Source organism: Populus alba, chromosome 5, assembly GCF_005239225.2.
Source record: "Populus alba chromosome 5, ASM523922v2, whole genome shotgun sequence".
Classification (NCBI taxonomy): domain Eukaryota; kingdom Viridiplantae; phylum Streptophyta; class Magnoliopsida; order Malpighiales; family Salicaceae; genus Populus; species Populus alba.
Genome location: NC_133288.1, coordinates 22,699,786 through 22,712,732, shown reverse-complemented (window position 1 = coordinate 22,712,732; position 12,947 = coordinate 22,699,786). Strand labels below are relative to the sequence as shown.

Below are 12,947 nucleotides of genomic sequence, written 5' to 3'. Positions count from 1 at the left end.
GCTAAGATCAAAAGGACAAGGCTTTAAACTTGTTTCAAAAATCCAAAATCAGAGTACAGGGTTAATAACTCCGGGCATCAGAGCCCAAAGAGGACAAAAAAAAAGAAGCATATATCAGCAAGTTCATCAGATTACATAGGTTTAATAGTTGCTACTTACGTGACTCGTTCTCCATTAAATATTTTTATGTTTTATAAAAAATTAAATATATAAGTGTTTTTTAACAAAATTTCTAGTTTAAAAAAATTAAGTACAAATCAAAAAGTTTATTCACATGTGTAATTAAATAAACTGAAAACCATATTCACTTATAAATAAAAAATAATAATTAATACGCCTAAAAATACTTGAAAAAACAAGAGGTAAATGTAGATTAAGATATTTAATCTCGTAAGATGGAACATCTCGATCATGTTTACTAATTTTTATTTATTAAAATATTTTTTTAATTAAATGATAATAGAAATAGGCAAACTTATTAAATTGATTGGATAAAATAAAAGGGAAAAAATGAATAATATTTAAGGCTACATAAATTAAAAATATCATATCAAAAGAAATATTTTTTTACTTTCAAAGATATAGTTCATCTATATAAAAGATATATAAAAAAAAATCATAGATGAATCAAAAAAACATCTTCAAAAATTAAACGCGTAACCAAAAAATCATCATTATTTAAAAGAGACTCTCTAAACAAAAAAAGAAAGAAGGGATATTAATATAAATATAATTAAGTTTTTTTTTTAAAAAAAGGAAGCATTAATTGAAATAAAAAAATAGAAAAAAAGGATCATGCTCTGTTGGGCATGGCCCGACCCATTTTATTAAGGCCCATGCGTTGGCAGGCTTGCAGATTGGACCCTTTTTTTAGCTGCACCTAAAGCGGACGCATGCCGTCCACCCTATTTTTTTGAAAAAAAAAGAGAGAGAAGATGACGCATTGTGTGTTTTACCCAGATCTCAACTACTTTGATGGGCAGGAAATTGGGATCAATGTTCTTTTAACCCAAAACACCTTAGAAAATCATGATAAACCTATTTATTAACTCAAAACCTCCAAAAAAAGACCTAAAAACCAAATTTAACCCGAAACCAAAAATCAACCTTGGTTTAGATTTGTTTTTTTATGAACTTTCAAGGAACAAAAACACATAATATGAACTCTTCTTATTAAATGAAACGATTTAACATAAATATCATCAATTTTTGTGATTCAAATCAATGTTAACGACATGTTTCTTTCTTTACCACTAAAATCCGGTGATCTCTCTTTCTCTCTCCTTGCTCAACCAAATACCAAAAAATATCAAAAATAAATTTTTTATACCAAAATGGAATTGAAAAAATATTGAGGGGTCAAAATTGTACATATTTTGTGTGATTATTTAAGTTGGAAGACTAAATTATATCTTTTTTAAAATTTATGGTATACCAATCATGTTTGTCGTGTTTTTTATTTTGATCCATCCTCCTCGAATCACATTCTTTTATAAAAATTTGAAATCAATTATTTTTAATTAGAACTAAATTACATATAAAAAAAGGTTTAAGAATCAAAATAAAAAGTAATAAATTTCACATAGTCTATCCATTATAAAATATAAAAAGATAAACGGTGGAGATAATACACAAGTGAAAATACAACAACCATTTAGATTATAGGTAATGTTACCAGCTTATCGGAAACACACCGAATCGTCACTCACTTCTCGTTTAAAACAAAAGGGCAAAAAAATCAAAATACCAGCTTTCTCAAACGAGTAAATGAATATTTCTTCTCTCGTTAATTATCCTTGCTTGTATTTGTAAAAGTGTTTGGGTATTTTAAAAAAAATATTAAATTAATATGTTTTTTGTAATTTTTAATATTAAAAAAAAAATAAATTTGATATATTTTTAATTAATAAATACTTTTAAAAAATACTATATATCATATTATCAAACACACTAGTCGATAGAGTTTAATTACCATCTTGAAATAGAAAAAAAAAATAAAAATATTTTTTTCTTACTTTTAAATACATAAACTCATTATAAAACTAACTTTAAGACATATTTAATTTATATTTGAATCTTTATTTTTTCAATCAAATATATTATTATTCTTTTTTGTACTTATCTATTCTCTTTGGAAAAACCAACTAAACATCACTCAAGTGTGTCTAGATTTTTTTTATAATTTCATGATAAATTTTTTATATTAAATCACGCAGGGTAAATTATACTCATCACTCTATTTAATTGAAAATATGCTATCATGCTAGAAATCCAGGATAATTATACTTCTCATACTTACCATTTTAAATGAGAGCAGGGAACATACCCAGTAATCACAAGCCTAGCTATTTCAAAGTATAATTAATTACACCTACACTAATTGTGTAATTATTAAAATCTCAATTGATTACACAAATATGTGGATCAGATTTATTAATGTCGTATTAACCTGCCATCCCCAGCAATTATTTGATTTTTTTTTTTTTACTCTGCTGACAAAAGCAAATTACGTAGCTTGGTGGTGTTTGTTCAACTCCATATAATCATTGTTTTGATACTTGGACTGGCTAGCAAGTAAGCTAACCCCGGATCCAACTGAACTATAATCTAAATTAGTCTAGATTAAATAAATACTTGATTAATTTGGTTAACAATCAAAGTTAACTAGGATTGTATTGGGAGTGTAGTTGCAGTTGCTTTTTAAAATGTTTTTTCATATAAAATGTATCAAAATAATATATTTTTTTATTTTTTTAAAAATTATTTTTAAGATCAGCTCATTAAAATAATTAAAAACACATAAAAAACAATTTTTAACAAAAAAAATTGAATTTTTTGTGAAACGTGGTTTGTACCATGTTCCCAAATATTATTGTGATTTAATTAATATGTTGAATTATATATTAAATAAAAATTCAATCATGATGCCTATATAATATTATGTTGATTTTGTTTTTAAAAGATTATAGGTTGAAGAACCATGATAACTCAATAGATTTTGATATATCAAAAATTATTTATCTATGAAAGCACTCTATACGTTAAAACGACATGATGTTTTTTACACGAGAGACAAGCAAATCAAGCTTGACATTAATAAAACATGAGATTTTTATTTGATTTTTTTGGAAAAACCATTTACCAATTAGATCAACTAGTGATTTTTTTTAAAATCAATCTTACAATGTTTTGACGGGTTGACTAGTAGCTCACTCATTGCAATTTAGCCTTATTTTATTTCAAAATGATTAAAAAATTAACCTAGCTAGTTGACATAATAAGTGAAACTCAACTTAGCTTAACTTCAATTATTTTTTAAAAAAATTCTTGTTTGTAAAAATATTTTATTGAAAAAAGTTAAAATAATATTATTATAATAATACCACATCAAACCTGAATTTAAATTATGAATTAGATTAAACCTAATATCAAATATAATATAATTATCAAATTAAACATAAAAAAATGTAGTAGCATTTTAGTTTTCTTTCATGCATGCTAGCTATTTTTTAAGTGAAAAGGACATCTAATTTTATTCAAATAAAATATTAACACACAATCTAAACCAAATTATAAATATCTTGATCACCCTCTAAACCTCGGAAAATTTGGTTTAGAACCTTCCACTAATAGCTGGCGTAGAACTGAAAACCTAGTATTATCATAACAAACTACTATGACTACCCGACAATAACCCCACTTACCACGGTGTCGTGTCCTAAATAAAATCTACCAATGCACTCATTAAGCTCTACCAGAGCGCCACGTCACTTCTCAGTCGCGTACGCCTCACGTACACCTCTCCATCAATCACATCACAAGTCGTCACGGACAGCCTGCCTTTTGGTCTCTTAAAAAAATCACAAATCCCAACACAGCAAGAACTTCATCATTCAATTATTCTGACTTCCAGTCAAAAACATAAAGTCAAGAAACGGCTCAGATTGTGCCACGAAGCGCTGAGCTGCACGAGAAACATAAAAAAGACGTGATATGGGTGTTTGGGTTAGACCCGGATTCGGAAACAGGGAAACAGAAAAAATTTCTAAAACTTTTTATTTAAGAAATTACTTTACATCTTTACAAATTCATATTTAAGTTAAGAGCATATTTTAGAGTTTTTTTATGATTTTTTTCACTATTTTTAAAATAAAAAAGCCTGATAATATTTTTTTTCTAGCATGCATGCATTTTTTAACAATATAAAAAATTAAAATTATTCTTTTTTATATTTTTATTTTTAGATATTGTCATGAATTTAATCTTTATTACAAATATTGTTTATTTAATAATATAACATTTGTATGAAAATTTTAATTTAAATAAAATAAAATAAACATTTATAATTAAATTATCAAAAATATAAAATATTAAGATAATTATAGTTTTATTTTCTTATGAAAAATAATTATAATTTTGATGTATTTCTTTATCTTTTTATTTAAAAAATATTTTTCTATTAATTAAAGGAAAAAGAAATAGAGAACTTCAAGTAGAAGTAATAAAAAAATAGTTTTACTTACGTAAACAGATCTCTCTCTCTCTCTATATATAAGAATATATATATATATATATATATAATCGCGCAAAATTTTGCCCCAAATCAGTAATCGAAGATTTCTAGGGTTTTCTTTCCAATCCGATTGATATTTGGTCCTCACTTTTCTCCAATAAACACCGATCTATATTCTATCTCTATCTTTTGGTGTGGATTTTGTGATTCTGATCTCAGACTTTGAACAAAATTTCCGCGCAGAAAGGTATTTCCTTTGCTTTGATCACGATCTATTTAATCACTTGCTGTTCAGTTAATGAATAACAATGAAAGGTTGAATCTTCTGATTTATGTTCCCTTTGGTTCCTGTTGTTGTTGTTGATTTTTTTTTAATTTCAATTTAGGGGTTCAGCGATCTCAGATTATAATTTTGTTTATAAAATTGTAAAAACAATTTCGATTTATTTTTATCAAATGAATTTTGATGCCATTCTGTTTACTTTCTGTGCTTCTATAACCGAATCCGGAAGTGCAGTGCAGTAGAAGTTGATTTATTTTTATTTTTTCGAATTTTAATGTGATAGGTGATAGCTTGATTTGATGAGGAAGAAGAGGAAAGGGAGTGAAGCAGATGCGGGTGAGAATGTACAGGAGGAAGTAATACCAACGTGTGATTTGAAATCATCCAATGTTAGGTCTCATTATTCGTTAGAAGATTATAATAGGTTAAAGAAGAGGTGCAAAGAAGATCTGGGTAGGGAACCTGTTACTTCTTTCAAAAGTAGGCTTGCAGGCATTGCTACTGCCCCGCCTTGTGGTGCCTCATCTTCGTTGGTGCTACCTGGAAGAGGGCTTAAGAGGAAGATAGGGTGCATAGATGTTGCTACTCAAACGGGTAGGAAAAATAAGTTTGAGGATGATTATATTTTGGGGGATGCTATTGGGCGTGGTAAATTTGGCTCCGTTTGGTTGTGCAGGTCTAAGGTTACTGGTGTTGAGTTTGCTTGTAAGACTTTGCAGAAGGGCGAGGAGACAGTTCATAGGGAGGTAGAGATAATGCAGCATCTGTCTGGTCATCCTGGTGTGGTGACATTGCATGCTGTGTATGAGGAGTCGGAGTGTTTTCAGCTTGTGATGGAGTTATGCTCTGGAGGACGTTTGATTGATCAGATGGTTGATGAGGGACGGTACTCAGAGCAACGTGCTGCTAACATATTCAAGGATGTGATGTTAGTTATTAAGTATTGTCATGACATGGGTGTTGTGCACCGAGATATAAAGCCTGAGAATATACTTCTAGCGAGCCTGGGGAAGATGAAGCTTGCAGATTTTGGCCTGGCTATGAGAATTTCAAATGGTAGGCATTCTGCATCTGTTTTGAGAAGCGCTCATTCTGCTTTCCAGTGCTTACTTTTATATTGCATTTGCTTTGTTGGTGCTGACGACTTAAGCATGTAAAAAATAAGCATATAGACTGAAAACGAAGAATGTTTGACATGCATATCCTCAGGGACATCAGGGCATTTTATTGTTGAACAGTCATGCAGGAGGTAGGGATAACATGGTGTCTCTTGTATGATTTGTTGGTTCAGAAAGCACGCTGTTGTCTTTACTATGTGATGTCATGAGTTATTCAGGATGGCCAATGCTGTTATATAAAATAGTGCTATACATATCTAAATTTCATACCTGCCTGGTTGACTTTGGCAGCCATGCTGCTATGTAACACAGACTAAAAGAAGAACAGATGCTCTCTGCAAGCTCCTTTTGTAATTATTACTTGTGTTCTCAAAGCTTATCTTATGCATATGAGTTGGCATTCTTACTATTCTGCAGGGCAGACCTTATCGGGCTTGGCTGGAAGTCCAGCATATGTTGCCCCTGAAGTTCTGTCGGGAAACTATTCCGAGAAGGTTGACATTTGGAGTGCTGGTGTCCTCCTGCATGCTCTGTTGGTCGGGGGCCTTCCATTTCAAGGCGATTCCTTAGAGGCTGTTTTTGAGGCAATCAAGAATGTCAAGCTTGATTTTCACACTGGAATATGGGACTCTGTATCTAAACCTGCACGTGATCTAGTTGCAAGAATGTTGACAAGGGATGTCTCAGCCAGGATCACCGCAGATGAAGTACTGAGTAAGTGTCTGATTCCCAATGAACTAAGACCCTGGACATATGGTTGCATTTTTTTTTCTTGTTCTCATGGCTGCTTGAATTGACGTAGAAGGATTTTGTTGCAATTTTATCCATCTAGATGGGTTAGACTAAGAGCACTTAGTGATAATTTCTTTAATGAGTAGGCGGTTTGCATTTTAAGAGACCTTCTCTCCGTGGTCCTTGTCTGATGAGAAGTAACTTGATGGAATGCTTTTTAGGGGATTGCTGGCATGTACCTCGTCAAAGAAATCTCCATTCTTTACTTATCTCAAAGTATTTACTCTCTGGGCTACCACCTCTCTGACTGAAAGAAGAATGTTCAGCTTATGTGCCTTGCATGTATTGAGCTGCCATCCTAAATTAGATGCATGATGTGTAAGAATTCTTTGCATCTTTCCTTTTAATCTCAGTTCGTAATGGCTCCTCAAAGGTATAGTGTGAAAGTGAATTCCTGGCCTTGAGGTGCTGCTTTTGATTAAAAGATGCTCCAAATTTCCTAATTTGTAATTCTGATCTCGTTCTTTTCTTCCTGCATCAGTTTCTGATAATGTAAATTTGTTCGAGATTTAAGGCACCTGCATGGACTTAGAATTACCATTTTCACTAGGTTTACTATCCACGTGACCTTGTCTGTTTGCAAAGTGATAATTAAACCCATTTTCACCAAGTTGTTGCTAACTCTCTCGAATTGTGTATGGTCCGTGATCTTGATTCATTTCTTGGACTCTGTGATGGTGGAACTTGGAGTACTTTGCAAGTTTATTGCCTTTTCTGTCCACGAAACTGACTGTAAATAGCTGTCTTCTCAGGGCATCCATGGATTTTGTTTTACACAGAGCGTACCTTAAAGACATTGTCCATCAGATCAAAAACAAAGAATCAAGGTGCTGCAACTTCCTGCCAACCTGCAAATGCACTTGCACTTGTGTCACCTGGAAACCGGGTAGGAGTTGGCTCTTCTGAAGAGGACTTGAGTCAGAATCCATCTGATAGTTTGAGCTGCAAGTCAGAAGAGCAGGATGAATGTGGTCTAGTTGACGCGCTTGCAGTGGCGATTTCCCATGTTAAGATATCAGAGCCGAAGAGGAGTAGATTGTGTGGACCCACTGGCCCAATAGAGCAGCAGTGTTCATCTAACATCACAGCTAACAATCTGTGCAGAGCATTTTGATTCTGGTGACACACTGACACCACTAACATTGCTCATCTCCACTGTTTTGTGAGCTGGGAGAGGAGGATTCAGAACAGCCACACCCTTAAACTCCAATATTCAGTGGATACTGGGCAAATATGGTAACAGAGTAACATAACCATAGCTTGTAAGTATGGCGTAATATCTTTTCATTGAATGTAACTTCTCTCAAAAATAATAAATTGAACTGAAAAACATTCAGTTATTGATACTATTATTTTGAGAGACTAATTTCAGGATGGGATTTCGATTAATATGAAAGGTTTATATGGATGCTTTGTTATAATGGATGTCAGTACTCAGAAACTTACCAAATGCACTAGCTTCCCATATCAATTTTCCTTGCAACTTGGCATGAAAATGAAAATATTGGAAATTCAAAATTTCCAAGGTGCCCTCACTTGGGTTCAAGGTGGGGGTTATCAAGAAGAATTAAAGGGTGATAAATCCCTTGCTTTAAAGACAACCGACCCTTAAAAAGGCTGTTGAAGGAAGGATAAGAAAATAACAACAACAACACTAATTATTTATCGTTTGGTCATTGTTGTTATTGTTTTAAGGATGGAATATGTATGTTTGAAAGTTTTAAGAGCGTTTCACTGCGGTGCAAATTGCTTTTGATTTGAAATTATATAAAAATATTTTTTTTAATTTTTGATTTTAATCATAAAAAAACATTAAAAAAATTAATTTAATATTTTTTCAAGTAAAATATATTTTTAAAAAACATAAAAAAATTATTACACTGTAAAACACTCACTATTCTTTATTTTTATTTTTATCATTCCAATCAAATACGTTTTTATATTATATATATTCATTGTATTATTAGACTTTAGACATTAACCGAAGCAACCTAGAAGACAGGAGAGTAAAGTAGTGAAGTGTGGAAATTTCTTAAGAAAAGGGCACATGGCAAGGTAACCGTTGTGCAGCGCACAGGAGAACGCGACCTTTCAATCAGAGAAGATCCGACGGCCAGAATCTACTAGCCGTTGGTTTTAAAACTTGAGAGGAGGGCACAGACATAAATCCGATATTTGCGTTTCCATCTCGCTTATACATTTAGTCTCTTTATATTTGTTTCTCTCCTCCTCCTCTTGAACCCAACAAACAATTTCAGTACCAGAGCGAGTTCAGAACTCGAACTCAGAGAGAAGAAGAAGAAGAAGAGAGAGACAGAGAGAGAGATCGTACTCCATTAACGGGTTCTTTTGATTAGTCTCTCTCTAAGGTCAAGGCACGGGCGGGCGTTAAAGAAAGAAGGCTCTGAAGGGTTTTTTCTTTTATCGATATCGAAGGAGCTTAAAAGAATTCTTGAATTTTGAAGGTGAATGTTTTTATTTTATGATCCGGGTTTTACGTTTTGAAATCAATTCTGATCTGGTTTTCTTTCTCTTTTCTTTTAATTAAAACTTAATCGAATCAAAATTTGTACTTTAATAACTTTCTTTATAGATACTTAGCTGTTTTAATTTTTGGAGGGTTTCCTATAGATATAGACAACAATGGCTGGACCCGATGAGAACAACCCGGGGGTGATCGGACCTGGAAATATTCAAGGTAGTAAAAGAACCCCAAAAGGGTTGTATTTACATTTTATTATCTATTTGGTTTAAAAATGATGTTTTTTTAAAGCTATTAAAACCCTAATAAAAATGAGATTTGTTTTTCAATCTTGAAGAGGGTTTACGTGGCCGAGTAGGGAAGTTTCCAGTGGCGACCGGAACTAATCGCCGGGCGTTGAGCAACATTAATCGGAACATCATCGGAGGTCCACCGTACCCCTGTGCTGTCAACAAAAGAGGGTTATCAGAGTAAGTCTTCTTAAACCCTAATTACTGTCTTAATCTTAATCTTTTATATCTTGTTTGGTTCCTGAGAAAATTAAGGAAAAGAGAAGAAAGTAGGCACTTGGTGGTGTGGAGTTTTTTAATCAATTTTTTTCGGCGTCTTTGATTACCTTCTTTTGATGTTTTTTTTCTTTTGTTTTTTGTCTTCTCTGTTTGTTTTTTTATTTTAGAAGAGAAGCTTTTTGTAATAAGAACCCACCAATTCCAGTGCATCGACCTTTGACTAGGTCAGTAACTAATTGACCTCTTTGTTTGATGCTGAAGGTGTTTGTTTTTAATGTCAAAGGTTTGATCTTTTAATTGAACTTTTTCTGGTGTTATTCTTGATGTCTGTTCAGGAAGTATGTGGCCCAGCTTGCTAACAAGCAGCAGCAACAACTTGAACCAGAGGTACATTTTTAAAGAGCTTGTATTTTCTCTTAATTATAGGTTGGGATGTCTAGGGTTGTGAGATTGGGTTGAGAGTTGTTCGTGTCAAACAGGAAATCAAAAAACCAGTTCGCCCAGTCCCAATTTCTAGTGAACCAGAAGATTGTAACATCATAGATGTGGAGGACTGCAAGACTAGTGATGACTTTTCTGCTCCGACGTTTGTGCAACATACGGAGGCAATGCTGGAGGAGATCGACAGGATGGTATTTGCAATATAACTTATTTTTAATTTGTTTGTATTGCTATTGAGCTTTTGTTAGGGTTCCATTGATATCTTGGTTTCCTGCAGGATGAAGTTGAAATGGAAGATGTTGAAGAAGAGCCGGTCTTGGACATAGACGGCTGTGACAAGAGGGATCCGCTTGCTGTAGTGGAATACATTGATGATTTATACAATTTCTACAAGAAAGCAGAGGTGACACAGAATATTTCTTCCTATTCAATTTGTGAAACATAAACAAAGCCTTCATTGCTTTTTTATTTTTATTTTTATTTTGTTTTGCTTGGTCTTTCGTTATAATTGGAGAATATTTTAATTTGTAAGATTTGATTAGTAATCACTAGCCTAAAAGATTGTCCTATGATTATTAGGCAAATATGACTGATATACATTTGTTTTGAAATCTTAAATTAAACGAAGGTGGAGCTTTTCATTATGAAGTATGTTGGAAGGATGTCCAATCGTTTGGTAATGATTGGTGGACAAGGGCTGCTGATGTTATGATTATTAGGCAAATAGGGCTGTGCACATTTATTTTGAAATCTTAAATTAAACCAAGGTGGAGCTTTTCATTATGAAGTATGTTGGAAGGTCTATATGTCCAATCGTTTGGTAATGGTTGATTGAAAAGGGCCGCTGATGGTATGGTTTCGTTATGAAGTATCTTCCTTTTCAGTTCCCTTACTACATGAACTTTTCCTGGAAAATTGATTGCAGAGATCTGGCTGTGTCCCACCAAACTACATGGCACAGCAATTTGACATTAATGACAGAATGAGAGGCATTCTCATTGATTGGTTGATTGAGGTATGCAAGTTACACAATGCTTAAAAGGTCAAGAATTAGTTATCTGGTTTCATCTGAACTGCTTACAAATTTGACGGGATTAACAGGTACACTACAAGTTTGAATTGATGGAGGAGACCTTATACCTTACTGTCAATCTCATAGATAGATTTCTAGCAGTTCATCCAGTCGTGAGAAAGAAACTCCAGCTCGTTGGAGTGACAGCCATGCTGCTTGCATGCAAATATGAAGAAGTATCAGTTCCAGTTGTGGAGGATCTCATTCTGATTTCTGACAAAGCATACAGCAGAAAGGAAGTGCTTGACATGGTACATTATTATTTTATCTTTCTTTAATTGTTATCATAGTAATTATGATCAGAATGTGGATGGATATATGATATGATTTTGAATCCCTGCAGGAGAAGAACATGGTCAACGCTTTACAGTTTAATCTCTCTGTTCCCACTCCTTATGTTTTTATGAGGAGATTCCTAAAAGCTTCACAATGTGACAGGAAGGTTTGTACTACCGATCTTCACACAAAGAATTTAACTGCACTTAATCGGATTTTTAATGAAATGGTACTGATTATACTAAACCAGTTGTTATTTTGAAGCAGCTTGAATTGCTTGCGTTCTTCATAATCGAGCTTTGCCTCGTCGAATACAACATGCTCAAGTTTCCACCTTCATTGTTAGCTGCTGCTGCAATATACACCGCTCAATGCACCCTTAGTGGAACAAAGCAATGGAGCAAGACAAATGAGTGGTATACTGGCTACTCAGAACAGCAGCTTACGTGAGTGTTTTTTCGCCTGCTTAAAAACAATTTTTTTGTTGTTCCTTACATGTCAAGCTTGACAGTCTTTTTACTCACTGTTTGGTTTCCTTTTTCCCCATGGATTACAGGGAATGCTCAAGGCTTATGGTTAATTTTCATAGGATTGCTGGTACAGGGAAGCTAACAGGTGCACACCGGAAGTATAGTACCTCAAAATTTGGTAACGCAGCAAAGAACGAACCCGCGGGCTTCTTACTGGATCCTCCATTCTAGCAGGACTGATAGAGCAAAAGATGAATTGACATGAAAAGACGTAACCTTATTCAAGTAAATTTGGGCGTTGGGGTTTACAGTGCAACTTAAGTTGCCCCCCTTCTTGAACATAGAGAAACTTTGGTATTCTTTCTTTTATGCTAATTGAAGACAGCAGGGAGGATGTCGTCACTTGTCTCCAAGAATAAAATAATGTTTTTAAGGCTTGATTTTCTATGTATATTTCTTGTTGAATCATTCCCGATCGTGCCTACACAATTTTTAACTAGAAGTTCAAGCTCCAGGTTTTGCTTATAAACAGGGATTACTTGTCTGTTAAAATCACATCATTAATTGTCACCTAATGAAGCTGACAATTCCATCTATTATCTCATCAATCAAGATCATAAAACTACAAATAGCGCAAATCAGAAGTACTAAAAGCCCTGTACTGCATTCATTTAATAAAACTGATTTTTTTTTTTTGTTTATATATCATATTTTTTTCGATTTCTTTGTTAAATAGAGTTAGTTTTCAGTCATTTAGATTAATTAATTCATAATCTTAAACTATTTAATGTATAAATCATCCATATCAAAATTGAGGAATTTTGAATAAATATCAATATTTACTCATTTTAGCAACTCTACAAAATTTAAAGATATATTTTTTTTCTCTTTTATATCTATGTATGTTTTCTAGTTATAAAATTCAAATTTAAAAAAAAATCCTTATTCAATCGAGTAAAATTGATTAAACTTAATCTTTAACTTATCAATA

The 12,947-nt window shown here is 32.9% G+C and overlaps 2 protein-coding genes across 6 annotated transcripts; both read left to right on the top strand.

The window, feature by feature from the left end:
* Positions 1 to 4,558: 4,558 nt before the first annotated feature.
* LOC118061925 (serine/threonine-protein kinase PEPKR2) lies at positions 4,559 to 8,127 on the top strand. Of its 3 annotated transcripts, XR_012170012.1 has the most exons (5): positions 4,559 to 4,760; positions 5,080 to 5,852; positions 6,332 to 6,628; positions 6,868 to 7,024; positions 7,459 to 7,593. XR_012170012.1 is itself a non-coding variant. In XM_035075554.2 (4 exons), exons 2-4 carry the CDS (start codon positions 5,096 to 5,098, stop codon positions 7,818 to 7,820), a joined length of 1,428 nt encoding a protein of 475 aa, XP_034931445.1. In that variant the 5' UTR covers positions 4,561 to 4,760; positions 5,080 to 5,095; the 3' UTR covers positions 7,821 to 8,127. The 3 variants fall into 3 exon arrangements, 2 of the variants coding, with proteins under 2 accessions (XP_034931445.1, XP_034931446.1); XM_035075554.2 differs by lacking the exon at positions 6,868 to 7,024 and having other exon boundaries at positions 4,561 to 4,760; positions 7,447 to 8,127; XM_035075555.2 differs by lacking the exon at positions 6,868 to 7,024 and having other exon boundaries at positions 4,563 to 4,760; positions 7,459 to 8,127.
* Positions 8,128 to 8,684: 557 nt separating this feature from the next.
* LOC118061926 (cyclin-B2-3) lies at positions 8,685 to 12,485 on the top strand. 3 transcript variants are annotated; one of them, XM_035075557.2, is made up of 12 exons: positions 8,685 to 9,171; positions 9,338 to 9,404; positions 9,526 to 9,658; positions 9,865 to 9,921; positions 10,033 to 10,084; positions 10,177 to 10,329; positions 10,416 to 10,541; positions 11,064 to 11,153; positions 11,240 to 11,461; positions 11,554 to 11,652; positions 11,751 to 11,932; positions 12,043 to 12,485. In XM_035075557.2, the coding sequence occupies exons 2-12, from the start codon at positions 9,350 to 9,352 to the stop codon at positions 12,185 to 12,187; spliced, it is 1,314 nt and encodes a 437-aa protein (XP_034931448.1). In that variant the 5' UTR covers positions 8,685 to 9,171; positions 9,338 to 9,349; the 3' UTR covers positions 12,188 to 12,485. The 3 variants fall into 3 exon arrangements, with proteins under 3 accessions (XP_034931448.1, XP_034931452.1, XP_034931450.1); XM_035075559.2 differs by having other exon boundaries at positions 8,687 to 9,171; positions 11,754 to 11,932; XM_035075561.2 differs by lacking the exon at positions 9,865 to 9,921.
* Positions 12,486 to 12,947: the final 462 nt, after the last annotated feature.